This window comes from Anolis sagrei, chromosome 1, assembly GCF_037176765.1.
Source record: "Anolis sagrei isolate rAnoSag1 chromosome 1, rAnoSag1.mat, whole genome shotgun sequence".
Classification (NCBI taxonomy): Eukaryota; Metazoa; Chordata; class Lepidosauria; order Squamata; family Dactyloidae; genus Anolis; species Anolis sagrei.
This window is the reverse complement of record NC_090021.1, coordinates 125,528,714-125,555,716: the sequence shown is the minus strand read 5'-3', so window position 1 is coordinate 125,555,716 and position 27,003 is coordinate 125,528,714. Positions and strand designations below refer to the sequence as shown.

General features: G+C 41.7%; 1 protein-coding gene across 4 annotated transcripts; it reads left to right on the top strand.

The window, feature by feature from the left end:
- Positions 1-95: 95 nt before the first annotated feature.
- LOC132783238 (glutathione S-transferase 3-like) lies at positions 96-26,367 on the top strand. 4 transcript variants are annotated; one of them, XM_060788367.2, is made up of 8 exons: positions 107-184; positions 10,785-10,900; positions 12,992-13,100; positions 14,986-15,037; positions 17,643-17,775; positions 20,230-20,371; positions 23,065-23,196; positions 24,710-26,367. In XM_060788367.2, the coding sequence occupies exons 3-8, from the start codon at positions 13,014-13,016 to the stop codon at positions 24,851-24,853; spliced, it is 690 nt and encodes a 229-aa protein (XP_060644350.2). In that variant the 5' UTR covers positions 107-184; positions 10,785-10,900; positions 12,992-13,013; the 3' UTR covers positions 24,854-26,367. The 4 variants fall into 4 exon arrangements, with proteins under 4 accessions (XP_060644332.2, XP_060644350.2, XP_060644341.2 ...); XM_060788349.2 differs by lacking the exon at positions 10,785-10,900 and having other exon boundaries at positions 96-184; XM_060788358.2 differs by lacking the exon at positions 10,785-10,900 and having other exon boundaries at positions 109-184; positions 12,995-13,100.
- Positions 26,368-27,003: the final 636 nt, after the last annotated feature.

Below are 27,003 nucleotides of genomic sequence, written 5' to 3'. Positions count from 1 at the left end.
ATCCTTTCTAAATCGGCTCTGAAAGGAATGCAAATTAAGGTTCCTGTTATTGGCTGAGTCCCCTCCGCTTTGGCCACGCCCCCTTCCCTCTCTGCCTAAACTAGAGGCGGAGGAGGTGTCTCCCAGCATTACAGTGAAGCTGTGCCTGTCTGTGTGTGAGTCTCTGGATTCAGCGTTGCTTGAGGTGAGTTGCTTGCAGACAGCAGCAGAGGGGCGGACTGAGGCACTGTGATGATGATGATGATAATTAGGTAAAAGGTAAAGGTTTCACCTGACATTCATTAAGTCTAGTCATGTCCTATTCTGGTGGGTGGTGCTCATCTCCTTTTCTAAAACAAAGAGCCAGCATTGTCAGTAGACATCTCCAAGTTCATGTGGCCAGAATTACTGCATGGAGCACCATTCCCTTCCCGCAGAAGCAGTACCTATTGATGTACTCACATTTGCATGTTTTCGAACTGCTAGGTTGGTAGAAGCTGGAGCTAACAGAAGGAGCTCCCCCCGCTCCCCAGATTAAAACTTGCAACCTTTTGGTCAACAAGTTTGGCCGCTCAGTGGTTTAACCCACTACACTATTATTAATAATAATAATAATAATAATAATAATAATTGGTGGCGCAGAGGGTTAAACCCCTGTGCCGGCAGGACTGAAGACCTACAGGTCACAGGTTCAAATCCGGGGAGAGCGCGGATGAGCTCCCTCTGTCAGCTCCAGCTCCTCATGCGGGGACATAAGAGAAGCCTCCCACAAGAATAGTAAAAGATCAGTACATCCTGGCATCCCCTGGACAACGTCCTTGCAGACGGCCAATTCTCTCACACCAGAAACGACTTGCAGTTTCTCAAGTTGCTCCTGACATGACAAAAAAAAATATTATTATTATTATTATTATTATTATTATTATTATTATTATTATTATCAGACTGGATGGATGGCCCTTGTGGTTTCTCTCTCTCCCAACTCTATAATTCTAAGCTTGTTAGGATGCCTGCCATAGATGCAAGTGAACGTTAGGAGAGAATGCTTCTGGAACATGGCCATACAGCCTGGAAAACTTATATCAATCCAGTTGTTATTGTTTTTTTTCTGGAGGATAGTGGGAGAAGCCCCTTCCCCTCCAAACTTTGCAAATGGGGTGTCATTGAAGGAGTCAAGGTATGCTAGAATCCCCCTAAGATACACCTTGGATGGATTCTGCAGAGAAGAGATTTCTGGTTCTAAAGAGACCCTTCTGATTCATTCAGGTGGATATTATTATCTCACCATCTCCATCCTGAAAAGGATGATCCAGGGTTGCTGTTCCAGGATGCATTTACACTATAGATAGAACGAATGCAGAGCCCAATACTATAGAATCATGGGAATTGTAGTTTTGCAAGGGTTTGCTTCCCAAAAGTGCTGGTGCTGTGGGGAAAGGGCTATGGATATATTGTCAAAGTCTTTCATGGCTGGAATCACTGGATTGTGGTAAGTTTTTTTCAGGCTGTACGGCCATGTTCCAGAAGTATTCTCTCCTGACATTTCGCCCTCACAAACTCTGAGGATGTCTGCTATAGATGCAGATGAAACGTCAGGAGAGAATGCTTCTGGAACATGGCTAAACAGCTCAAAAAACTATCAGGTCTGTTGGAAACTAGGCAAGTGAGGTTTATGAATCTGTGGAATGTCCAGGGTGAGAGAAAGAACTCTTGTCTGCTTGAGGCAAGTGAGAATGTTGCCTTGATTAGCACTGGATAGCCTTATAGCTTCAAAGCCTGGCTGATTTCTGCCCCGGGGCAATCAGGACCAGCTAACACCTCCCAACAAAGGATCCCCCAGGCAGCAGTCAGCCAGGTTTTGAAGCTACAAGGCCATTAAATGTGAATCAAGGTGGCCAATTGCAACATTCACACTTGCCTCAAGCAGACAACAGTTCTTTCTCCCACCCTGGACATTTCACAGATATATAAACCTCACTTGCCTAGTTTCCAACAGACCTCACAACATCTGAGGATGCCTTCCATAGACGTGAGCAAACATCAGGAGAGAATGCTTCTGGAACATGGCCATACAGCCCAAAAAACATAACAACCCAGTGATTCTGGCCATGAAAGCCTTCGACAGCACATTGAACTTAAAGTGGCTTGCAACTGAAAATGTATACAATGTATACACTTGTGTGAATAAACATAGTCCATGAAAAGCATAAAGGTTTAAATGCACCCATAAGAGAATGCAGCTTTCACCCACTTAAAGCTCCTTCTGCAGCAAGTGAGGTGAGTTGGCAAGGACCTGCCGAAGGAAGGAAGGATGGATGGGGTGATAGAGTGATAGATATTCCTAGCTGCAAAAAAGACAACATGGAAGGAACCAGACGGAACTTAGGGGCAGCAACTGAGAGGGACTTACATCTTATCCACACTTTCAGAAAGTAGTTCCTCACCCCATCCTAATTTCAGAGTCAAGTAGGCTTGTGTGGGAAGGAGTAGAGTACTCTACAGACAGCTAGAACTTTTTCAAACAGTCTTTTCTTTAAACTTTGGCACCATAAAACAAGATTGCAGGCTAATGGGTTTGTCCTTTAATTGCCTATCTTTTACTGCCCATGGCCAAGTAGGGGAATGGCCTTTTATTGAAGTCCCTCCACCCTCTTCTGATCAGCTCCAGAATCCCTGATCCAAATCAGATGATTTGAAATCCAAAACACCTGAAGTACTAGAGTTAAGGAATCATTGTTCTCTAGGTCATTTTAAGTGACAAAAGGAACAACATCTGAGACAAAACATAGGCCTTTATGGTTTTTAATATCTTTGCCTGATGAAGAAAACGGTTAAGCTTTGAAAGCTTGCATAATGTATTTTGAGATTTTTTTTTTAAAAAAAAATATAACCCAGTAAATATACCACTAATTTGTGGGATGTGATTTTTGTCATTTTTTTCATGTTATGTCCAACAGAGTTATCCCTTTTTGGAGTTAACTTTTGAAGACTAATGTCACAGCAAAAAAACAATTTGCAACAGATACCCAATAGCGGGATCATAAAAGAGGAATTGTCAGGAAGGAGATGATTGGCAGTGTGATTTTCCCTCTTCCAGTGCTTGGGAAAATTGTGTTTGGAGAACTGACTCCCATTGCAGATTTCGGAGTATTGTAGTCCAATGCACACACCATTCACAGTTATGGTTGAGTGTCAGCTTTCTACGGGTGGCACCGCTTGGCTCCATACTACAGAATCATGGGAGTTGTAATTTTACAAGGTCTTTCTCCTTCTCTGCCAAGGAGTGGTGGTTCCTCACTAAACTATAACTTCCAGGATTTAATAGACAGTATTGAGCCATGGCAGTTAAAGTTGTGTCAAATTGTCTAATATTTATAGTGCGGATCAGTGGTTCCCAACCACCAGTTGTCCACAAGAACGAAAATATAGTCCGCAGCCTCACCATTACTACATCATTCTCCTGAAACCATGCAGCAACGAGAGCAACTGGTCTTGCAAAAACCCTCTTATAGTACCGAGACAATGGAGATGTTGGGACGGGAGAGGCTGTCTACCCATGAAAGATTACTACTACTACATCAGCTCTAGATTATTAGATATGGTTTTCTGTGGGCGAGCAAATGGTGACTACTGGATGGCATATGTTCTGTATCAGAAACTAGAGCTGATGTGGTCTGTCCAATGCAGTCTTCTGAATCAGCACCTCAAATAACCAAACCGAATCTAAAGCTGATAAAAACTGATTCGTAACACTTTTAGTACTAATGTTGGAGAGTGGTCCCTTGTCAAAGTGGTCCCTGGTCAAAAATTGGTTGGGAACTACTGGTGTAGATGTAACGCAAGAGAGGGGAAGGCGTTTTCATGCACTTTTTCCAAGGTGGTGTTTACCCAGGCACAGGCTGCTCTGATAAAAATAGCAAAGTCTGATGTTTCCTAAAAAGTAGTGAAGCTCTTGTTAAGAACTCCATAGGAAATAATTTTATCTATACAAAACATTTTTGAATATGGGGAAGTAATAATCCTTATAAATAATTTCTTGATCTTAAAATCTGCCAATGACACTTTGGAGTCTATGAAAATAGAACTTGTTAGATCCAAGAATAATCTGTTCTCTTTTCTAAAGGACTGCTCAGTAGGTTTGTATAAAAGGAGAGGTAAAGGTTTCTCCTTGACATTAAGTCTAATCATGTCCAACTCTGGGGGGGGGGGGGGGGCGTGGTGGTCATCTCCATTTCTAAGTCAAAGAGCCGGTATTGTCCATAGAAACCTCCTAGGTCATGACTGCATGGAGCACTATTACTTCCCTCTGAAGTGGTACCTACTGATCTATTCACACCTGCATGTTTTTTGAACTGCTGGGTTGGCAGAAGCTGGGGCTAACAGGGGGAGCTCACCCCACTCCCCGGATTCAAAGTTTGCATACTCTTGCATTCAAAAAAGTTTGTCTATTTTTTGTTTTTTGTTCTTTGTTATCTGTAGTTGTATATGTTGTATTTTACTTAATAAAACAAGTAGATGCTACCATATAAGTATATCATCAGTTGTCTCATGAGATACGATCTTTTCCATTACTTACTCTTAGTCATGTTTGTTGAAAAGAAGCTAAAATAATCACAATGTGTCTGGCTTGGTTAATCTTTACAGCCTTCCTTGTATATGCACTGGGATTATACAGGTTCCTAACTAGTATATTTGGGGTTCTTTTAAAAAACAAGCCTACAAAGCTAATATTTGCTCTCTTCTGTTTGAAGAGCAGTGTGATTTGCATTTGTCAGATTAATTTCAACTATTACAGGGTTTTTTTTTTATATCAGGAGCAAGTTGAGAAACTGCAAGTTGCTTCTGGTGTGAGAGAATTGGCAGTCTGCAAGGACATTGCCCAAGGGATGCCCAGATGTTTTACCATCCAGTGGAAGGCTTCTCTCATGTTGGAGCTACTGGGGTTCCATTTGTTCTGCAATCTGTACTATCCTTTGGTCTTAATTTATTCTATAGACATGAAGCCTAGATTATGATGGGGAGGATAACTCATTCCCAGTTTTTCATGTTGGTGCCTCCTTAAAACTTATAGAATAATCACTAGCTCTATAGCTACAGCTTTGGGAAAGGTCTTTTTTCTGACTCCTTTTGACCTATTCTATATTTTAGAAAACCTCTTGCACTCAACCCCAATATCTCTAAGAAATCCTTTGTGCAAGACATAAAGTCTGATGACTACAGGTAAATCTCTTAGGTGAAAATATGCTTTACTGTTGTGCCTTTTGTAGGCATTTGTAGGTCAACAGCTCTATCTTTTCCCAAATAGCTTGTGAGTGAGTGAAGGCGTCATGATGTACAGAGTGTCCTTTGGCTATCTGGTCTTTTGTGCCAAGAAGGAAGAAAATGTACACACCGCCCACTTAGTCCTCCGCTTCTCAAGGAAACCTTTTATTTTGGTTTACTCCTGGCTTGGACTGTGAAGGGTTGTATACCTAGTAGAATAAAACACTGGATGTAAATAAAGTGATATGAGGATCAGTGTAGGCTGCTTCAACAGTCTGCTCCAAAAAGTGAATTTGACTCCAGCTTCCCTACCCAATATGGAGATTGGCATCATAGCAATGTTAGTCCAACATATCGAGAAGGCGCTAGATTGAGGGTGGCTGTTGAAAAAGAGCATTTCAGCCATTATTCGTCCATACAAAATTGTGAGGTTTATCTACAGCTGTGGTTCCCCAGATGTTTTGGCCTTCAGCTTCCAGAAATCCTAACAGCTGGTAAACTGGCTGGGATTTCTGGGAGTTGTACGCCAAAACAACTGGGGACCTACAGGTTGAGAATCACTGATCTACAGCTTGGAGAAAGTTACTCATTTTTTGAGTATAACTCACTAAATTTCCGTCCATGGTCATCGAGGACCATGCTGATTGGGGAGACTCTGTGAGTTGGTCTAAGAAGTGATCCTACCATATTGTTGTATAGACTATTTGATAGGGATGGGCTAGATATGACCCAGAGTCTTGTAGTTTTCTTCAATAGCTTTTAAATCCAGGAGCAACCTCAGAAAAGAGGTAACTAACCTTCCTGTTCTGTGTTGATAAAAGTCACATTTCTTTTCAATCTTTTTTCTTGCCCACTTGGTGAAAAGAAGAAAATTCCAGAAATAGACTTGATGCAGCTTTTAAAAGCACAGTGTAATGCTCTGTGCTTTTACATCTTGATATCATCTCCTTTTTTCAATGCCAATGTGGTGGTGTGGTTTAGCATTGGACTATGTGGACACTGCAGAACTACAGCTCAATGTAGTTTGGCACCACTCTAACCGCCATGGCTCAGTTTTCTAGATTCCAGAGAATTATAGTTTCACAAGTTCTTCTCTGCCAGAGTCCTGGTGCCTCACCAAACTGTAACTCCTAAGATTCCATGATAGTCAAAGTGGTATCAGACTGCATGAACTCGGGATGTCCAGGGTTCAAATACCCATCTAGCCAAGAAAACCCATTGGGTGACTTTCTCAAACTTGGAGGGAGACAAAGATAAGATCAGCCTCCTCGCTGATGGTATTTCAAAAAAAAACTGAAAACATGGATGTTTGAGCAAGCATTCGGCTAACCCGATGCGATGAAGCTCTCGATCTAGGACCGGCAATCACAGACAACGAATTTGGATTATGATTTTAATTTAAGAGACGCACTGGTCTGTATTGGTGGCCCAATACTGTAAACTGTATATGTATGTGTTTTATATTTTTTAATTGGAATTGTTGTTTTTAAATGTTGTAAACCGCAATGAGTCGCCGTTTTAGGCTGAGATATTAGCGGTATACAAGTGTACTAAATAAATAAATAAATAAATAAATAAAAACCTCTCTGAAGAAATCTTGCCAAGAAACCCTATGATAGGTGCACCTTAGAGTTGGAATTACTCTAAAGTAACTTGAAGGCACACACAGTAAGAATAACTGCTTCTTCCTCTGAACATGAGGCAGGGCATTGTGGGCAAGCGCAGTCGCACAAGGTGGGGGATTCTTTTAGATAGTGCTATTTTGCCAGGTTGTCTTTTGATCTGCCCACTCCACTTCTGAGTCTGTTCAGGAACTTCCAAGTTGCCCATTCTTGGTTTACCCCTGAAGTAAGACCCTGGTGGTGGTGGTGGTGGTGGTGGTGGTGGGGGCATCCAATTGGGATTGCCTGGTTTAGTTGCCAAGAGGGATACTCTTGCTGTTCCTGGGGGAACATTAAGAGGAGTGGTGGTTCTCATGGAACTTTTCCTTGATTTGAGCCTACTGGGCGGAAGATGATAGCCATACAGTGGGTGACTTTCACAGTGTTCAACTTTATTTCTCTCACAGCAGAATTGGGGGCGGGGCAATGCCAGCTAGCTTATAGAGTCTATCAACAGGTGTAGGTTTGAGAGATCCTGTGATTATTCTGCATGTTTCGTTCAATGCTATATTCACCTACTTCATGTGAACAGACTTATGCTAAACAGGACAGGCATATTCAGTTGAGTAAGACAAGACCATGGCTGATGTTGTTATTAATTTTGGGCCTGCACCCCATGTACTGCCAGAAAGTTTCCGCAAGATGTTATTGCGTGCAGCTACTTTGTGCTTGGTTTTCATACAGTGTTTCCTAAATGTTAGTGTTTGATCTAAGGTGACACCCGGATATTTAGGATGGGAATAGTGTTCGCCTGGTTAGTGATATGCCTGGATAGTGACCCTCTTGTCAACGGTGGATATGCAAACGTAACACCAGACCAGATAGCATACCAGCTAATTCAGAATGGGCAAACCAACTGCAGCGGAGTAAAAGTGAAAATTAGCAGGGCACCAGAACTTGAAACTCACCAGTTGTCATCTCCCCTAAACCTGAAACAACCGAGAGAAGCTACTAAGCAATGTAAAACTGGTAAAACACCTGGCGTAGACGACTTAATGATGGAGCACATCAAACACCTGGGCCCCCAAAGCCAAAAACTGTTTTTTGAAATTTTACAATCAATGCTTGGCACACAACCAGATTCCCAGACTATGGAGGAAAACAAAGATCATTGCCATTTTAAAACCTGCTTCCAATGCCAGGAACTACCAATCAATCTCTCATATGTCATCTATATAAAGTATATGAGAGGATGCTCATATATAACATATAACAAGTTAGACAAAAATCTTGTTGAGATCTTTGTTTAACTTGTTGAGGTGGGGGAAATCGATTAGTACCTGTTATTGAACTCCAGCTTATTGCACAACCGACTAACATTACCCAAGAACATCCATTAAACTATATTGCTGAAATGTCAAGTCACTGCCTTTATCCACATTCCCTTGCCAGCAAGTATTTATTTATTGTTTCTTCCCCTTCTGGTGTTGTAATATTAAGAATTGGCTCTTACAATAGAATTTCATTACAGATCATCTTATGTTTGCGTTCCCACACATACACATACCACCTACAACTGTCCTTCAACAGAAAACAGGGGAGGGAACGGAGTATGCCGTACGTGAATGGCTGGCCATCCTTGTCCACATTCCTGGGTCGCCAGCAAACAGTTGAAACCTGGTGTCTGGATTCCTTCTTCCCCTCTCTTTCATGCCAGCCTGTTACATAACAAGCAGTTGATCTCTCCAGTAATTCAGTGACTTCATTGTATTCCTCCCCAAAAGTTGCATTTCCCCTGCTTGCTAAGGGGCTCAGGGAGTTTGAAAACTATGGACCTTTGTTTATGTGCCAACACATCCTTTCCCTAGCATTCCTTCAACTGGAAACTAGAGACACCAACAGACTGGATGTGTTTTTAGCTTCCAAGAATGTAATCGTTCAGCTTGAGTGAAATGTTAATCCTGTCTATTCCTCCATGGCCACAGAAGGGAGTTGGTTTCTTTTTGAGATCTTTGTCTAATTTGTTGAGGTGGGGGAAAGTGACGATCACAAGTGGAAAATAGGTGGTTTATGCATTGGTTAGAAGCATCCTCGTTTTGCTAATCAGAAGCCTTTTAGCCACTTGATGCAGCTGTTGGAGCTGAACAGATGGCATATGTACCACTATATCTGAATTAGGCCTCAGATACTGTGATTCTGAGACACACTTGCTGCATTGTGACAAAGGGGTCTGCAGCCCCCACTCCATGTTTATGATGAGGCTGCTCCACAAGAGAAGAATACACAAATAGTTGTAAAATATGATTCCTCCAACAGAAAGAGTGGCTTCAAATGAATCATTGCAAAACTCTGTGCTTGTTGGGCCGATGTGCTACTTAGTGACTGAAGATGGCACTGCAAACTTCAAACATATGGACATGGTGTTGTGTTTGACCCAAATACCCCCATAAGCACATCCTCTTCAATGCCCTTCAGGTTTCCAGGGTGTCATGATATTGGAGCTATTGTCTAATACAGTGGTTTCCAACATTTTTTTGACCAGGAACCACTCTCCAACATTAGTACCAAAAGGGTTACAAATCAGTTTTTGGTCAACTTTAGATTTGGATTGGTTATTTGGGGTGCTGATTCAGAAAATTAAATTGGATAGACCTCATCAGCTCTAGTTTCTGATACAGAACATATGTCATCCAGTATCACCATCTGGTCGCCCACAAAAAACCATATTTAATAATCTAGAGCTGATGTGGTCTATCCAATGCAATTTTCTGAATCGACATCCCAAGTAACCCCAGGAACAGGCCTAAAAATGAAGGCACCAAGGCACCCCCACTTCCAGGCACCACATGGAATGCCTCCACTTAGGGAGAAGCAGCAGTCGGGGCTTGTTTTCATGCCTTTCGTGGCCTCTCCTTTCCCAACATCTCCATTGCCTTGGCACCATAAGAGGGTTTTGCAAGACTAGTCACTCTCGTTGCAACAGTGTAGTAACAGTGAGGCCGCAGACCATAATTTAGTTCTTGCGGACCACTGGTGGTCCATGGACCACAGGTTGGGAACCACAGGTCTAATAGAAAGATTAAGTAATAAAAGTGCATTCCCTTTAGTTCTTACAATTGAGTCATGCTTTAATTGATGAAGGGTTAAGTTGCTATCATTATAATTGGCAATCAACAAACTTTACTGCCTGTGTGGCCATAGAGTAGAGTAGCTTTCCAAACATTTCATGTTGGTGAGACATACCCTTTTAGTCATGCATCGTTTTGCGACACAGTTATTCAGTTTTACTAGGAAATCAGAGGTTAAAGCAACCCCTTATAAGAGATGTGGACTCATACAAGAATTATAATAATGTATGGGGACACAACATATATCATGAAACCGTTTCATGTATATATGTTTAAATATATGATTTATTGCCTATTTCTTATAGAGGTCTCACCTTACGTTTACATTTACTTGTTTCAGTCGGCACATGGTTTAGAAAGCTCTTCCACAGAGTTAAATTTCTGCTGGTTTGAAAAAGCGTACTAGGTCCAAAATTATTGTGCATAGCTAGGATGGACTTCCTAATTCTATAAAAGTTACAAAACTATTGTTTTACCTATGTCCCATTAATTCAGTAGGTCTAGTTTAGTTGGACCTTAGAAATTGCATTAAAAATTTGAATCTTTTATCAAGCTGCCTTGTGGGCAAGATCAGAAGTCCATGTCTTCTGAGCATGGGTTACAAAATATGTTTGCCTTGAGGATTTGGCTAGCCATTGCGGGTCAGTAGTACTGTAAAGAGATACAACAATGATGTGATTCTGTGGCCCAGGCTGGATGTGCATTATGTGAACAAGCCTCGGGCATGAATAGAAAATATTGAAAGTATCTGTTCAAATCAACCACTGTTTGGCATCATATTGAAACCAGAACAATTTGTGCTTGGTTTAAACAGGAATTTATTAAAGCAAGTCAAGAGTCATGGACTGATCTTAAGACTAACCTCATCTGTCAGCTTTTTCAACTAGTAAAGGGAGTCAAAGATTCCCATCATCCCTTCGAGTTGAGTAGGTATGCAAGATGCTCTAACTATTCATTTTCAGCACTTACAGGCACGGATTATTAAAGTCCTGTGTGAGTATTACAAATAAAAGGTGCTATAAACAAAGCCTTCCTCATGGATGCTCACCATGAGTAGGTATGGGCAAACCCAGGCCTTGGGGCCGGATGCGGCCCCTTGGGCTCTTTTCTTAGAGCGTCTTTTCTCATCATCCTATCCTTCCTTCCTTGTCTCTTTCCTTCCTCCCCCCCCCCCCTCGCTCCCTTCCCTCCTTCTTTCTCTTTCCTTCCCTTCCACCCTTCCCTCCTTCCTTCCCTCTTTCCTCCCTCCTTCTGTCTCGACCTCTTTCTCCTTCATTCCTTCCCTTTTGTCTTTCCTTCCTTCTCTCTTTCCTCCCTCCCTCCATTCCCTTCCTCCATTCCCTTCCACCCTCCCTTCCATCTTTTTCTTCCTCCCTCCCTTCCTTCTCTTTTTCCTTCCTCCTTTCCTCCTGGGGGATGTTTAGCTGGGAGAAGAGAAGGTAGAGAGGAAACATGAGAACCATGTTTCAAAATTTAGAAGGGTGTTCCATTCAGGAGAGGGGGGAACTGACTTTCTGCTGCTCTTGAGACCAGGGCACAAGGAAGCAATGGTTTCTGGCAGGGAAAGAGATTCGACTGAAAAGATTAGGAAGAACTTCATAGAGAATAGCATAGGCTGGCTCGGAGTGTGGTGAAGTCTCCTTCTCTGGAGGCTTTTCCATAGAGACTGTCTATTGGGAGTGCTTTGATTGTGCCTTCCTGCATGGCAGGGGGTTGGACTGGATGGCCCTTGGAGTTCTCTTCCAACTCTAGAATTCTATATCAAGAGTAGGCAATACGAGGTCTAATGGAAACACTTTTTCTCTCCTGCCCAGCATTTCATCCTGACCAAGGCCTTCACTTTCTGCCTCCAAAAGAGAAGAGGAAGGGGAGGAAAGGGCAGGGAGAGGACTTGGGGACAATCCCCCCGGCCCACTCACCCCCCCCCCCTCAGGCAACCATGCAACCCCCAAGTTAGAAAGGTTTCCCATGCCTGGGTTATAGTGACACCAGATCAGTGACATTGAAGTAGTATAAAAACAAATCTAACTTTATGCACTGTAAGTACCTGACTAGCATTTTGATGTTGTTTTAGGGTACAGTCTGACACATAATATAAGTTTTATTAATGGTAAATGATACAGATGGTACATTGAAGAGATGCCTCCCAGCCCTTATCACTGGTGGGGTTCATCATCCCCTCACAGCCAGCTTTTCAAACAAAGTATAGACTCACTGGACATATGGAAAGCCTTGGTTGAAGTTCACCCAATTCAGGGGAGACTCGTAGATGATAGACTCACATGGGTTGTACAATGCATTATATGATGAAGAAGAAAATATAGGATTCAGCACCTTGAATAACGCTTCTGAAGTTAGATTCACACCCTACCAATATGGGAGCCATCTTTGTTCCATACTATACACAATTCAAATTTTGGAGTGCACCTGATGAAGGAAACGGTTCCGGCCCAGCTTACCTGTCTGAACATATCTCCTCCTATGAACCACCTCTGACATTAAGATCGCCTGGAGAGACCCTGCTCTCAATCCCGCCTCCTTTGCAGGTGCATCTGCTGGGAATTAGAGAAGGGCCTTCTCAGTGGTGACCCCTCAGCTATGGAACTCCCTCCCCAGTGATATTAAAACAGCCCCCTCCCTCCTGGCCTTCAGAACGAATGTGAAAACCTGCCTCTGGGATCTAGCCTTTGGAGACTAACTAAAGTGCAACAATAGCTACAGAATTATGTGCATTTACTTTTGGAATATTTTATATGTTTTTAATTTGCATTTAATTTTAATTCTTTAACTTAATGTATTTTAACTGTTTGTTGTTCAAAGGCATTGAATAGTTGCCATATGCAAAGCCACCTTGAGTTCCCTTCAGAGTAGAGACAGATGGGATACAAATAGAGTAAATAATAATAAATAAGTAAATAATAAATAAGGATTTTGCTCAGATCAATGTATATTGCTTTGATATGTCTATTGGCTCTGCTGTAAGACTAACAGTTCCATGGTTTTGTTTGTTTTTTTAACTAGAAGATCAAGAAACTGTGAAATCATGGCTGAAAAACCCAAGTTGTATTATTTTGATGGAAGAGGCAAGATGGAGCCCATACGATGGCTGTTAGCAGCCACTGGTGTGGAGGTTTGTATTCCCCAATTAGCTCACATGGAAAATTGTGTTTTCCTTAGACAATCATTGCTCCATACAAAAGACATAAGCAGAAGAAACATCAGTGTACTACAGCTTGGGGATATCCTTGTTTTTTAGCACTTGAAAATGTGTCCTTAGATGTTATTGTCCTGGTCTTTACAACACCATGATAGATAAGTGGTAGGGTCCATGGAGAGCACATAAAATGTTTGTTCCAGCAAAGAGACTATAGGCCACAATTGACTTTGCAAATTTCCTCCTCTCATTTAGTTTCTTACTTACTTAGGTGATGCCTCGTTGTCCAAGTATGATGATCCTCCAAGTGTAGTATCTTGGCAGTGGATACATAGGTGACTGTAGAGCCCTATTCTTGATCCACATGTTCTTTTGCAGTGAGGGCATCAGTTTCCAGGTGGAAGGTGGTCCTGGTCAGGGTTGGTTTGATGCACCTTCCTCTTGACACGTTTCTCCCTTTCACTCTCCATTCATGCCACTTCGAATTCTGCAGCACTGCTGGTCACAGTTGACCTCCAGTTAGAGCTCTCTGTTGGAGGTTGTAAATGTAAATAAACAGAATCTTTACCACAGTTTCTGAACCAAAATATAATGTTTCACTCAGATTTGTGTAAGAAGTAACAGTTCTTACAGAGGACAGAGGGAATAAACAGTCCTTTTAAACAGTCTTTAAAATACACTTCATGCCTTAGAAATGATCAGGCTTCAGAGAGCTGACAGCCATTTCCTTTTTGGCTGTTTGCAGTCAGTGCTCTCTTCACTCTCCGAGGTGAAAGTGGCAGTTAAAAACCATTTGTCTCAGCAGCAAGCCAGAGATAGTAGTCAATCAGAATTCTGGCTCCTGTCATGCTCAGCCAATCAGCTGCCGACACATGTCTTTCCAGTCAACCCATTACATCATGGTGCCCCACACTCTCAAGGGTCAGGACTTCCCAGTTCTTTGTGTATTTTTGTAGCCTAACAAGAACACCAGTATTTTATTTCCCACCCTCTTCCACAACACCATATTCTCAAGTTGTTGTATCTAAAGCATTTCCATTTATTAACACCACTGCACCTTGAATCTATTCAAATGTTTGAATCTCTTATGACTGCTTATACTCCTGTGACTCTGAGCCACATATTCAGTATTGATGGGCCAGCCTGAATTCTTCTATGGTATATTCAAAAGTACAGACTCAAAATACTAAGATACATGGGCTTCCCCCTAAAACAGAATGAGAAGAGCTTTGAGCATTGTGTTGAGAGTTTATGCACAAAAACAGTCAGGAGGAGATTCTATATATTGTCTTTTTAAAATACTTTTTGTTTTTAATGCAATCTGCTTTGAGGACCATCTTGGGCCAGGACAGCAGACTACAAGTAAGTGGCACCTGTTAAAGATGATCATTAGCTTTAAAAATATTTTTTCTACCAATATCAAGTCACTCTATATAACTTTCAGTCTAAAAACGGTGTCTAAAAATGTTTAGTTAATAGGGAGGACAGAATCTCAAGGCACTCGGATGAGTGTACTTTTGGTTTGTGCTTTCCCCTCACTGCCTTCTTCTTTGTGCAGTTGGTATGTATGAATCAGTGAAAAACTCACTTGATATCAAAGCAGGGTATAATAGGGAATAAACTCTCATCGGAAGTGAAGAAAGCAGCCAATCTTGCATTTCACAAGCTTTGGAAATCTGACTTGATCCTGGGAACGTACAGACCTTGATAAGAAAGAGTTTGGTTACGTTTTGAAATACTCGTGGTTTGCATGTGGATTTTGTAGGCAGGAAGAAGGAGTGCTTGTCCTTGGATTGTACTAAATGGTGATGTGATTTTCAGAACTCTGCAACAATCCCTTCTCAATGTTTCTATCTTGTAGTTTGAAGAGGAATATTTGGAGACAAGAGAGCAATATGAGAAGCTGCTTCAAGGTAAGCTTGTGATTAAGTGGGAAACATTTGGCCAGAAAAATCAAGCAGAAAGACAGAGGCAAAGTGGAGGCAGGACTTCTGAAAAGAGAAAAGAGGCCTTGTATTTCAAGAAGGGGTTCTTCTCCTGATTCCTTCGTAACAGCAACGATTTGGATATGAAGTTGCCTTCTCATGAATGGGCAAGTGTTATAAGTCTATTGGAAGCACATAGCCAACAGTATGACCCCACATGCTGTTTCAAAGACTCAACACTTTTTGATGGCATGGCGTGATAGTGGAAGAGATCAATCAATCCTTCACTTCCTTCCTTCTCTTATCAAGGATATGAGGAAGGAAAGCATTTCCTTGACGCTCCTTAATCTGATCCTGTTGCTATCAGTGCTTTGAAGCTTCTTGGTAGTCTGATTCTCTGAAGCCATGCATGATATAGTCTATATCAGTGTTTCTCAACCTTCGTAATGCCGCAACCCCTTAATACAGTTCCTCATGTTGTGGTGACCCCCAACCATAACATTATTTTCGTTGCTACTTCGTAACTGTCATTTTGCTACTGTTATGAATCGTAATGTAAGTATCTGATATGAAGGATATGTTTTCATTCACTGAACCAAATTTGACACAAATAACTAATACACCCAAATTTGAATACTGGTGGGGTTGTGGACTGATTTTGTCATTTGGGAGTTGCAGTTCCTGGGATTTATAGTTCACCTACAATCAAAGAGCATTCTGAACTCCACCAACGATGGAATTGAACCAGACTTGGCACATAGAACTCCCATGACCAATAGGAAATACTGGAAAGGTTTGGTGGGCATTGACCTTAAGTTTTGTAGCTGTAGTTCATCTACACCCAGAGAGCACTGTGGACTCAAACAATGATAGATCTGGACCAAACTTGGCACAAATACTCAGTATACCTGTTGTGGTTCAGCAACAGCATGATGGGAATGATGGGGATGAGAGTACAGTGGGTACAGATGTGGTCTTTCAGTTTTCTCATGTAGCTAGAGACACAACTAGAGACAGGCCGCTGCTGTTGTCACAAGAACGGAATGTAGCTGATAAGACAGTGGATGGGAAACAAGGTCACGCTGCCCAGGTGTTAAGAAAGAGTTCACAACTTGCAGCCAAGTGTTGAGCTCATCTGTTGGTGGGAAAATTGCTCGTTAGCTGCTTGTTTGATGCTTGATGTTTTGATGTTTAACGTATAAGTAACCTGCCTTGGAAGTGATCCTGTGTCAGTTCCAACGTTGCAAAAATGGTTCGCTTTGGCTCCGGCTCTGGGGCTTGGGGCTTGGGAAAAGCCTGTTTCATGTAACCTCATGCTATTTTCTGGACTTTACTCTGCTTCTTTGCTTCAGGTCTTTTGCTTTGACTCAAAGGAATTTTATTGGATTTTTTACCTTGTACTACTGAACCTTTTTACTGCTTATACTTTGATTTGTTTGAAAACCTCATAATAAACTCCTTACCTCAAGTTTGGCTGGTTTGTCAGAGACAGCAAGGTGAATCTTAACCTGAGATACAACAATACCCAAATGTGAACACTGGTAGAGTTTGGGGAAAAATAGATCTTGACATTTGGGAATTTTAGTTGCTGGGATTTATAGTTCACCTAAAATGAAAGAGCACTCTGAATCCCACCAATGATAGAATTGGGCCATACTTCCCACACGTAATCTCCATGTCTTGAAGGGACTTGTTGGCACGAACCTCCCTGCCACCTTGCACACTCTCCTTCACCCGCACATGCACACCACTGCTGCCATGCGCCAAGCACACGTGCTCTCCCTTCCCTGCTTGGAGTCTCAGAAACAGCCCTCCCCTTGGCTGAGAGGCCAGCCAATCACAGTGGAGGAGGGCTTTTGGTTGGAGGAATTGCCATCTGTTTCCAAAATGGAAGAGAAGGACGTGGAGAGATCTTCAGCCTTCTCTGCCAAAGGGGCTCCTAAGACCAAGAGAAATATATGTTTTCTGATAGTTTTTGGCAGCCCCCTGGAACCCCCTTGTGACCCCCTCAGGGGTCCCGACTCTCAGGTTGAGAAACACTGATCTATATCATGATATAGTGGTTTCCAACCTGTGGGTCCCAGATATTTTGCCCTTCAACTCCCAAAAATCCTAACAGCTGGTAAACTGTCTCAGATTTCTGGGAGTTGTAAGCCAAAACACCTGGGGACCCACAGATTGAGAACCACTACATTAGAATATAGTCACCTTCATCTCTTGGAGCTGCTAGCCACAAGTGTTTGTTAAAGGAATATTATTTTACAACAGGGAATACTCTTAAAAGTCTTTTCAATAATTACATAGCAACATTTTCAAACAACATCAATATGACATCCTTTCAGATATTTGAATAGGGCTGTCATGTCCCATCCTAACCTTTTCTTCTCTAAGCTAAATGGACCTAGCTCCCTAATCTGCTCCTCGTTGGGCTTGACCTGTCTCCTCATATCTGCATCTGGGTTCCTACAGTTATCCTGAGCATTGATAAAACTAATCAGATTAGCTGGGACTATATTGGGTTACAGTACCAGGGTAGATATTGCCTTTTAGACAGAAAGCATGACTTGTTCCTCTGTTTTTCTTTCCTCAAAAGATGGATCGCTGCTGTTCCAGCAAGTGCCCATGGTGGAGATTGATGGGATGAAGATGGTGCAGACTCGAGCCATTCTCAGCTACATTGCAGGGAAACACAACCTCTACGGGAAGGACCTGAAGGAGAGAGCTATGTAACAAATACATATATGTTTTGGTTTTCTAGCTCTTCTGGGACCATGTGACCTAGAGTATGCTCTGCTCCATGAGTGGAAAGACATCAGGGATCTGCTTTATTTTTCTGCCCCAGAAGCCAAGATTTACTTGGGGGAGCCTGATGCAAAAGAAATCCACTTAGAATCCGCTTCTACCTTTTTTTAAATACTCCCAGCTATTTGAAGCTTTATTTATTTCATCTGTTAAATGTATAGTCAGAAGGGACACTGTCAATAAACAATTAGAAGCAAGTAATACTTTTGAATCTGCCAGGCTATAGGGATCGACCTTCTGTTTACATTTTATTTGGAATAGGAGCATCCCTTTGACTGACATTCAATGGGTCCCAATGCGCCATCTGTGTATATCTCAAACAGACATGTAACAAGAGGTTTGTCCACACTGTATGCTTACAGCAGTTTGATGCCTTTATAACAGCTATGTCCGAATCCTGTGCAACCCTGGGATTTGTAGTTTAGTGAGGTTCTTTGAATACTCTGCTCGCATGCTCTTCAAACTACAAATGAGAACTCTTCATAACAGGGAATTCAAATGACCCAACCAAACTACAAATCCTAGGATTCCATTGGATGTAGCCATGACAATGAAAGTTATATCAAACTGTTATCAGTGTGCAGTGGCTGTAAAAGTAATAAGCCCACAGCCTGGACAGGGCTCATAGGCATTCCCTTCTTGCCTGCAGCCATCCTCTGCTGTTTTCTATTACTCTGTCTACGTGAAGCCCATAAGGCTGTTGAACATCAGTACTTTGCAGCCTATGGAGCTGCTGCACTGGGGCTTTTTCCTGCATAGAATTGAGCTTTGCTTTCTTGGTGTAAAGTCCAGCAAGAATTACATCTGGCTGTGCTCGGTGGTCTTCTCTTCCCAGTCCTTCTGTGGAGACACTTTGGCCCCTGGACTAAGACATTCCCCACTATTTGTGCAAGGAATAACTGCCGCTGTGCATCTGATTCAGAAATGAAGTTGCCAGTGTGTTTGGGGAAGCTTTTTAAAAGCTGCTTTTTAATTCCACAGACTGTGGAAAATTTAGTAGGTACAGGATACACCCCAGTACATGGCTGTGGTGGCCACAAGAAGCTTCTTTACTTTTGGAATCAGCATAATTTGGAAAAGGGATTTTTGAGGATTATGTCCTCCAGATTAAAATAACTTTTCTGAGCCTTGAGAATTAGAAACCTCATTCCAGTGGGTGCAGACAATTTCCAGGTTTGACAGGCTGAGCTCCGGTAGTTTAAAATAAATCAAAATAGGACCTAGAAGAGTTAGTCAGTTTAACCATATTTTTTTCTCCACATGAAGAAATTCATTTTGAGAAATATGGGTGATTTGTGTTGATGAAAGCAGGAATCACCGGGTTGCTGTGAGTTTTCCAGGCTGTACGGCCATGTTCCAGAAGCATTCTTTCTTGATGTTTCACCCACCTCTATGGCAGGCATCCTCAGAGGTTGTGAGGTCTGTTGGAAGCTAGGCAAGTGGAGTTTATATATCTGTGGAATGTCCAAGGTGGGAGAAAGAACTCTTGTCTGCCTGAAGCAAATGTGAATGTTGCAGTTAGCCACCTTGATTAGTATTGAATGGCCTTGCAGCTTCAAAGACTGGCTGCCTCCTTCTTGGGGGAATTCTTTGTTGTGAGATGATTCCCCTGTTTTTGAGTGTTGTTCTTTACAAACATCTCACTACCCGTATTTAAAACTCTGAAATCAGGACAGTAAATAAAGAACAACACTCAAAAACAGGGTAATTCCAGGCAAGAAACAATCATGGCCAGCTAATCACCTCCCAACAAAGGATTCCCCCGGCACGAAGCAGCCAGACTTTGAAGCTGCAAGGCTATTTAATGCTAATCAAGGTGATCAGTTGCAATATTCACTCTTGCCTCCAACAGACAAGAGTTCTTTCTCTCACCCTGGTCATTCCACAGATATATAAACCCCACTTGGCTAGTTTCCAACAGACCTCACAATCTCTGAGGAAGACTGCCATAGATGTGGGTGAAACATCAGAGAGAATGCTTCTGGAAAATGGTCATACAGCCCAGAAAACTCACAGCAATCCTATGGGTGATTTTATTGTATGTACTGCTCAGCTTTGGCAGCAAATGTCTCAAATCAGAGACATTAAAGATATGTGAAAGTGCAGTCTTTTATCTTGAAATCAGATAATTCGGAGATGATATTCTTGTCATGTAAACAAGGATGAAGGCATTCTGTCACTCTTGCATTCTCTTTCTGACCGTTTGCAACAAGATGGGAGAAAATTTCCAAAGAGCTGGCAATAGTCATTGCCACAGTATGTTAGCCATCTCCTCTTGCAAGCCAGCGTGTCATAGGAAAACAAGGATCTTTTGCTAAGGATATAAGCAGACTAAATCCAGAAATAAGGCAGGCTGATGCGTGTTTGTGTCTCTTCAGAATTGACATGTACGTGGAAGGAACAACAGACCTCATGGGGCTCATTTTGATGTTCCCATTCTTATCAACTGAAGACAAAGAGAAGCAGCTTGCCACAATCATTGAAAAAGCAACTAAAAGATATTTCCCTGTCTATGAAAAGGTATTACTCAGTAATATGTTTTGTGTACCTCACAATTATAGCAAAACATGGGGCTTCAGATAATCCTTGGATCAGAACTTCTCATGGCCTGAACCAATATAGACGATGCTTGAGGCTCATGGGAGTTGAATTCCAACAATATCTGAAGGGCCATGGGTTGCCCATTATGATTAATTGACTGATTATGTATAGGCGATAAAGGAGTCATATCTTGTGCATATGTTTAAAATGTAATCATGGAAGAAGACAACTGTGTGTCTCAAAAAGTGTACTATCAGCCCTCCACATTTGTTGAAAAACTGTGAGTAAAAAATCATTTTTTAAAACCTGAGACAACACTTAGGAATCTCTGGATCCTCCAGCATGACTGTATGGCCAGCTTCCACCAGACCCTAGCATTGTACTGGACTAGAGAGTATCCTTTCTAGGTCCACCAGCAAATCTCGGTGATCACATTCTGGTGAAGTTGACCTTAGAATTGTTCTCGAGCAGTAGTTCCCAACCTTTTTTTTGACTAGGGACCGCTTTGACCAGGGACCACTCTCCAACATTACTACCAAAAGGGTTACAAATCAGTTTTTGGTCGACTTTAGATTTGGTTTGGTTATTTGGGGTGCGCTTCAGAAAATTGATAAACCACATCAGCTCTAGTTTCTGATACAGAACATATGCCATCCAGTAGTCACCATCTGCTCATCAACAGAAAACCATATTTAATAATCTAGAGTTTATGTAGTCATACTAATCTTTCTTAGGTAGTCAGCCTCTCCCCTCCCGACATCCCCGTTGCCTTGACACTATAAGAGGGTTTCACGAGACCAGTCACTCTCATTACCACGTGGTTTTGAGGCAACAGTGTAGTAATGGTGAGGCCGCAAACCATATTTTAGTTCTTGCGGACCACTAGTGGTCCACAGACCACAGGTTGGGAACCACTGTTCTAGAGGATCGAGAGATTACTGGAGAGAACTAGTTAATCAAACTTACAAATAATCAAATCCACAAAAGTCAAACCCACAGATATGGAGGCCTAAGACATGTTTCTCTCTAAAGCTAAGAACCATCCACCACTGATTCTTTCCCTTAGCAGCCCCATTGCTTTGCTTAATGGTAGGGCTGACTCCTGTGTACATGTGATCAGCCACTGTACTCTGCACCTCAAAACATCTTGTAGGGTCTCATAGTAGAAACAGAGCTCCCAGACTCTATAACTGGATAGAAGCAGATGTGTCACTGGGCCAGTATTGATAAAAGGAAGACTTAGTCATGGCGACATACTGGTAGTTAGTTTAATCTAAGTTTTCATCCAAGGTTTATCTGGTTTTATGTTCTGAAAGCCAACAGATTCTGGAATCTTAGTGTACAATAAAATTGAGGTGAACAATGTTGTTGGACCGCAGCTCATATTGGGCCTAGCCAAAAAAGCCAACACTTAAGGCAGTTTTCATCCAATGAGGACCACATGCTTCCCAGATCTGGTCTAGAGCCAATGCTGAGAGGCGTTTGACTTCAGTCACTTCTGGAGAACCACATGTTTCCCAGATCTGGCTTAGAGCCTGTTTCTAGTATGAAGAGGCGTTCAGTCCTGAGCATGACACATGATGGAATTCCTGAATCATGTGGGAAGTAGCCTTCAGTGCCTTTTTGTTTTCCTCCTTATCAGAAGCCTCTTTCCTTCTGGCCTTTTTTGATTTAGTCATATCTCAAGACAGTTGTGCCCAGTGAGTAACTGTATGTTCCAGGTTCTGTTTGTGTTCATGCCCCCCCCCCCTCAAATTGCTTGCATTCCTTGCAGCTCTAAATCCATGCTGATGTGTTGCACAATGATCCCATGAGTCTGCCTACATTCAGAGAAATTTGGAGCCTGCTTCATATGGTCTCCTCATCTCTAACAGTCCATGTTCTTGTGTCATGACAAGACTAAGTGTTCCTATGGCTTTTTGTATACTTTTGTTCTGGAATGCTCCCAAATTTGGAGAAACAATATCTTCAAGAAGCAGCTAGAACAACAGAGACCAAGCTTAGTTGTTATGTTTCTCCTTGATGCACTAGTCTTTTATTTGTAGTCTTTTATACAATCAAGAGATTGCAAAATATCTGCTAGCTTAACATTGGCTCAGTGCTCTGAAATCCTGATAGGTATAAGTTGGGTGAAGCACCATCACTGTTTGGCTATATGGAAGGGCCCACAGTGTCTTAGTTGTGTAATGTGAAAGGGCCCTAGTGCTTGCTTTTTTACTCTTTTTTCTTATAAAGTGGAAATTTAAGGGCATTTTGAATTAAGAGCTGAATGAGTACAGTAGGAAGAAAATGATGCTTCTGCCTCTTCACTTTGGGCTTCTTCCATTTTAAAGGTGATCTTTGTATTGTTCCATGTGAATGTATATTTATACATTGTTTATTATTTATAAAGTACATTTTCTTATTTAAAAAGACAGAACAAAAAATTGGGGGGGGGGCATTTTCATGCATTTCAAATGGGAAAATTGCTTTGAGATAAGAGCATTTTGAGTTAAGACCTCAGTCACAGAATAAATTGAAACTCTTAAGTCTGTATAGAATATTGTACTGTGCACTGATATTGGGCTATTATAGATTTACACAAACCCCAAATGAGGTTTTAGAAGAAGGGCTCGACACTGAAATCTTAGAAACCACTGTTTTTTTTTCTTACTCTTATTGGTATGCGACAGGTACTGAAAGATCATGGACAAGATTTCCTTGTGGGCAACCAGTTCAGCTGGGCAGACGTACACCTGATGGAAGCTATTTTGATGGTTGAAGAGAAGTCCTCCAATGTTCTGTCTGAGTTCCCTCAACTGCAGGTATTGGGATGGGAGTGAAGGGAAAATGAGTGCAATGCTACTTAACTTTCTAAAAATGTATTTTCTTTTTCTAAGGACTGTTATCTCAGCATTTCAGAGAGAAAAACTAAATAGGATTTCATGGAAACATAATCTAGAAAATTGTGCATTGTATATGGCAGTGTAGTTCCATGTCTGCCTTCTCTAAAGTAATTTCAGCTTTGTTCCATTTAAGTATTGAGATCAATTCCAAAAACCTCCGTACCTTCAGATAAAAAGATTAGGTTTCCTCATTAAGGAAAATCCTTCTGAAACTAACAGCAACAGACGTAACCTTATTTATATTAAAAAGATCACAATGACTAAACACCTGACATTGAAATGCAAAGATTAAGATCTGAGAAAAAAAGAAGAGATGAGAAGCTGTACTTCAAGGGACAGCTCAAGCCTTGTCATTCTAGTTTAGGGAAGTATTTTCCTCCTGCTTCACAGTGTATCTACACAGTTGAGTTAATGCAGTTTGACACCACTTAAGCTGCCAAGATATGATGACTCTCAAATCTAACAAAAAGGGAATTTGAGCCATGAGAACCTATGCCATGCTTACTTACTTAGGCGATCCCTCGTTGGACGAGTAAGATGGTCTTCCTTGATGACTATTTTTGTGGGTTTGTAGGTGGCTGTGGAGCCCTATTCTTGACCCGCATCTTCTCCCACAGTGAAGGCATTGGTTTCCAGGTGGAAGGCGGTCCCGGTCGGGATTGGCTTGACGTGCCTTCCTCCTGGCACGTTTCTCTCTTTCACCCTCCACTCATGCCTCCTCGAATTCTGCAGCTGACCTCCAGCTGGAGCAGTCAAGGGCCAGGGCTTCCCAGTTCTCAGTGTCTATGCCAGAGTTTTTAAGGTTGGCTTTGAGGCCATCTTTAAATCTCTTTTCCTGTCCACCAACGTTCCGTTTTCCGTTCTTAAGTTCGGAGTAGAGCAGCTGCTTTGGGAGACGGTGGTCAGGCATCCGGACAATGTGGCCGGTACAGCGGAGTTGATGGCAGAGGACCATTGCTTCAATGCTGGTGGTCTTTGCTTCTTCCAGCACGCTGACGTTTGTCCGCTTGTCTTCCCAAGATATTTGCAGGATTTTCCGGAGGCAGCGCTGATGGAATCGTTCCAGGAGTTGCATGTGACGTCTGTAGACAGTCCACGTTTCACAGGCATAGAGCAGTATTGATAAGATTCAATAAGGCTATAAGTATGCACAACCATTGCATTCATTGCTGACAAGCTTTAAACTGTTAATTACCATACTATAAGACATATTTAACAGTGATCAAGCAACTAATATGGAGGGGGGAAATGCAATAAACATTATATAATTGCAAAAGTATAGATTTAGGATGGGGAAAGGAACAAGGAACCTTCCAGGTATCAGTTTCAAGACATGTAAAGTTCAAACTTTTAAAAGAGCTACCTATAGTAAGAACTAGGGTGGCATTCTTTCAGAGCTATGATGTGTTTCCTCTGCCTTGCATCTTTCTAGGCTTTTAAAACAAGGATCAGTGACATTCCTACCATTAAGAAGTTCCTGGAGCCAGGCAGCCAAAGGAAACCTGTTCCTGATGACAAATATGTGGAGACTGTGAGAAGAGTCCTCCAGATGTACCACAGCGTGAAAGCAACTTAGGGGAGTTAGCCAAAGAAGTTCTGTTGAACACAATGGAATTACAGTTACTCCTGCCTAATAATGATTGCTGTGAAAGGCTCTTCCCGTAAATCCCATGCTGTTGTGTTAGATTCCAGAAATGCTACATGATGTTTCATAACTTGCGAGTGAGCTGCTAATTTAGGTTTCTGATCAAGATGCTAGTGGCAATCTGTAGCACTGTATGTACAGGCCAAATCCCTTTTGTTGTTTCAAACCAGAGTAAACCTGGAATCAGTGAGAACATTTATGTAAATCGTATTGATCAGATGGATCTGTGATTATTGGGATTAACAGCTGGGTTTTGACTAAGGAATTTACTGAACAAGCTGGAAAAAATATCTGACTTCCAAATTTTAGTGGTAGGAACAATAATGGTTTGCACATTCACCCATTTGTACACACTTATTTTTAGTACCCAAAAATAAATTTCCGACTTCGGATTCAACAGCTCCAGGATACTTTAGTCGGTAGATCTTGGGATTGTAGTTGGGTTTTTTCAAAAAAAGAATAATAGATTCTGCAAAAAGAACCAGTCTGGTCTCCTGATCTGCTTATGGATTTGGGAGATCAGGGTTGGAACCAGTTATGAGGTGCCACTGGATGATCTTGGGCAAGTCACACTTTCTCAGGCCCCTTCCACACAGCTAAATACAATCCACATTGAACTGGATTATATGGCAGTGGATTTTGTGAATTATCTGCCTTGATATTATGGGTTATATGGCTGTATGGAAGGGCCCTTAGACTCCAAGGAACGCACTGGGAAACTGTCTCTGAATTAATCTTGCTACAATAGATTAGCCTTAGGATCACCATACGTCAGAAACAACTTGGGCACAGAACAACAAAAAAGTAGAAATCTGCCCTTGCCTGTTTTCAAGCATTCTTTATATATACTTTATATATGAAAGCCTTTGATAATGCATACTTTATATATTCCATTGGCCAAAGCACTCTCTTTCTTCAACTGGGAGCTCAGAAAAGTTACATTTAGAACTAAAATTACCAGATCCACCTCCAGCTGGTATGAAGGGTTCTGGAAATTTCAGTTTTAAAAAAAACTTTGCTTAATTGATCACTTACTTATTATAAGGTAAACTATTATATGAGAAGTTCAGATATTTTTTCTCTCTAACTTAGTTCTGTCAATAAGTGCTTGTGCTGTAGAACTGAGTCATGAATGTGTTTGGAGGTTGTACTCTTTCACATTTTTCTCTCATTTCTGCTGTTTGTAAGGTCAGATGGCGGAAAAGGTAGGAAGGCAGATAGAAGTAATGCTTACTTGCAAAATTCTCTATACCATCAAAATATGCTTAGAAATTGAAAGCTATGCTTCTGCAGCATTTATATACTGGTATATTGTAACTGTTTGCCATATTAAACTTGCATGGGATTTGTGGTATTTGATCATGTAGTTATTTCCATGTACTTGCCATTTGGTACTTCCATAAAACTGAAAATTAATAAAGTGATGCTATTATTGCACAAAAAAATGTTCTGTGCCTTATTGTTTACAGTAAGTATTTATTTTTTATTTCAGCAGGATCCATTTGTTTTAAGCAGCTTTCACAGCTTCATTCAAAGCAGAAGTCCACAAAAGCTCATACTACAAACTTCTCTTCCACAGCTAGGGCACTTCCAGACAGCACAAAAACGCGAGTTAAAGAGGTAGGACAAAAAAGCCCCAAACTCGAGAGTAGGTTCCCACACAACCTGTGGGTTCTAGGATTCCTTCCCCCATAAAAGAGAACTTCCTCACATGTCTCTTCTGTCTCGGAATAAGATGGAGGGACATCCAGCAGAATTTAAAAAAAGCACTCCGTTAAGTGCTGAACTGTGTATGCACACATGTGAATCTCTCCCTCCCTCCCTCCCTCCCTCCCTCCCTCCCTCCCTCTCTCTCTCTCTCTCTCTATATATATGCTCTGTTCGGTTTGAGTGACATAACTCAAAATCCGCTGCCGAATTGATGCCAAACTAACGCAAGGAGTGACCATTTTGTCATTTGGGAGTTGCAGTTACTGGGATTTATAGTTAATCTACAATCAAAGAGCATTCTGAACTCCACTAACAATGAAATTGAACCAAACTTGGCACACAGGACTCCCATGACCAGGCATGTAGCTGGG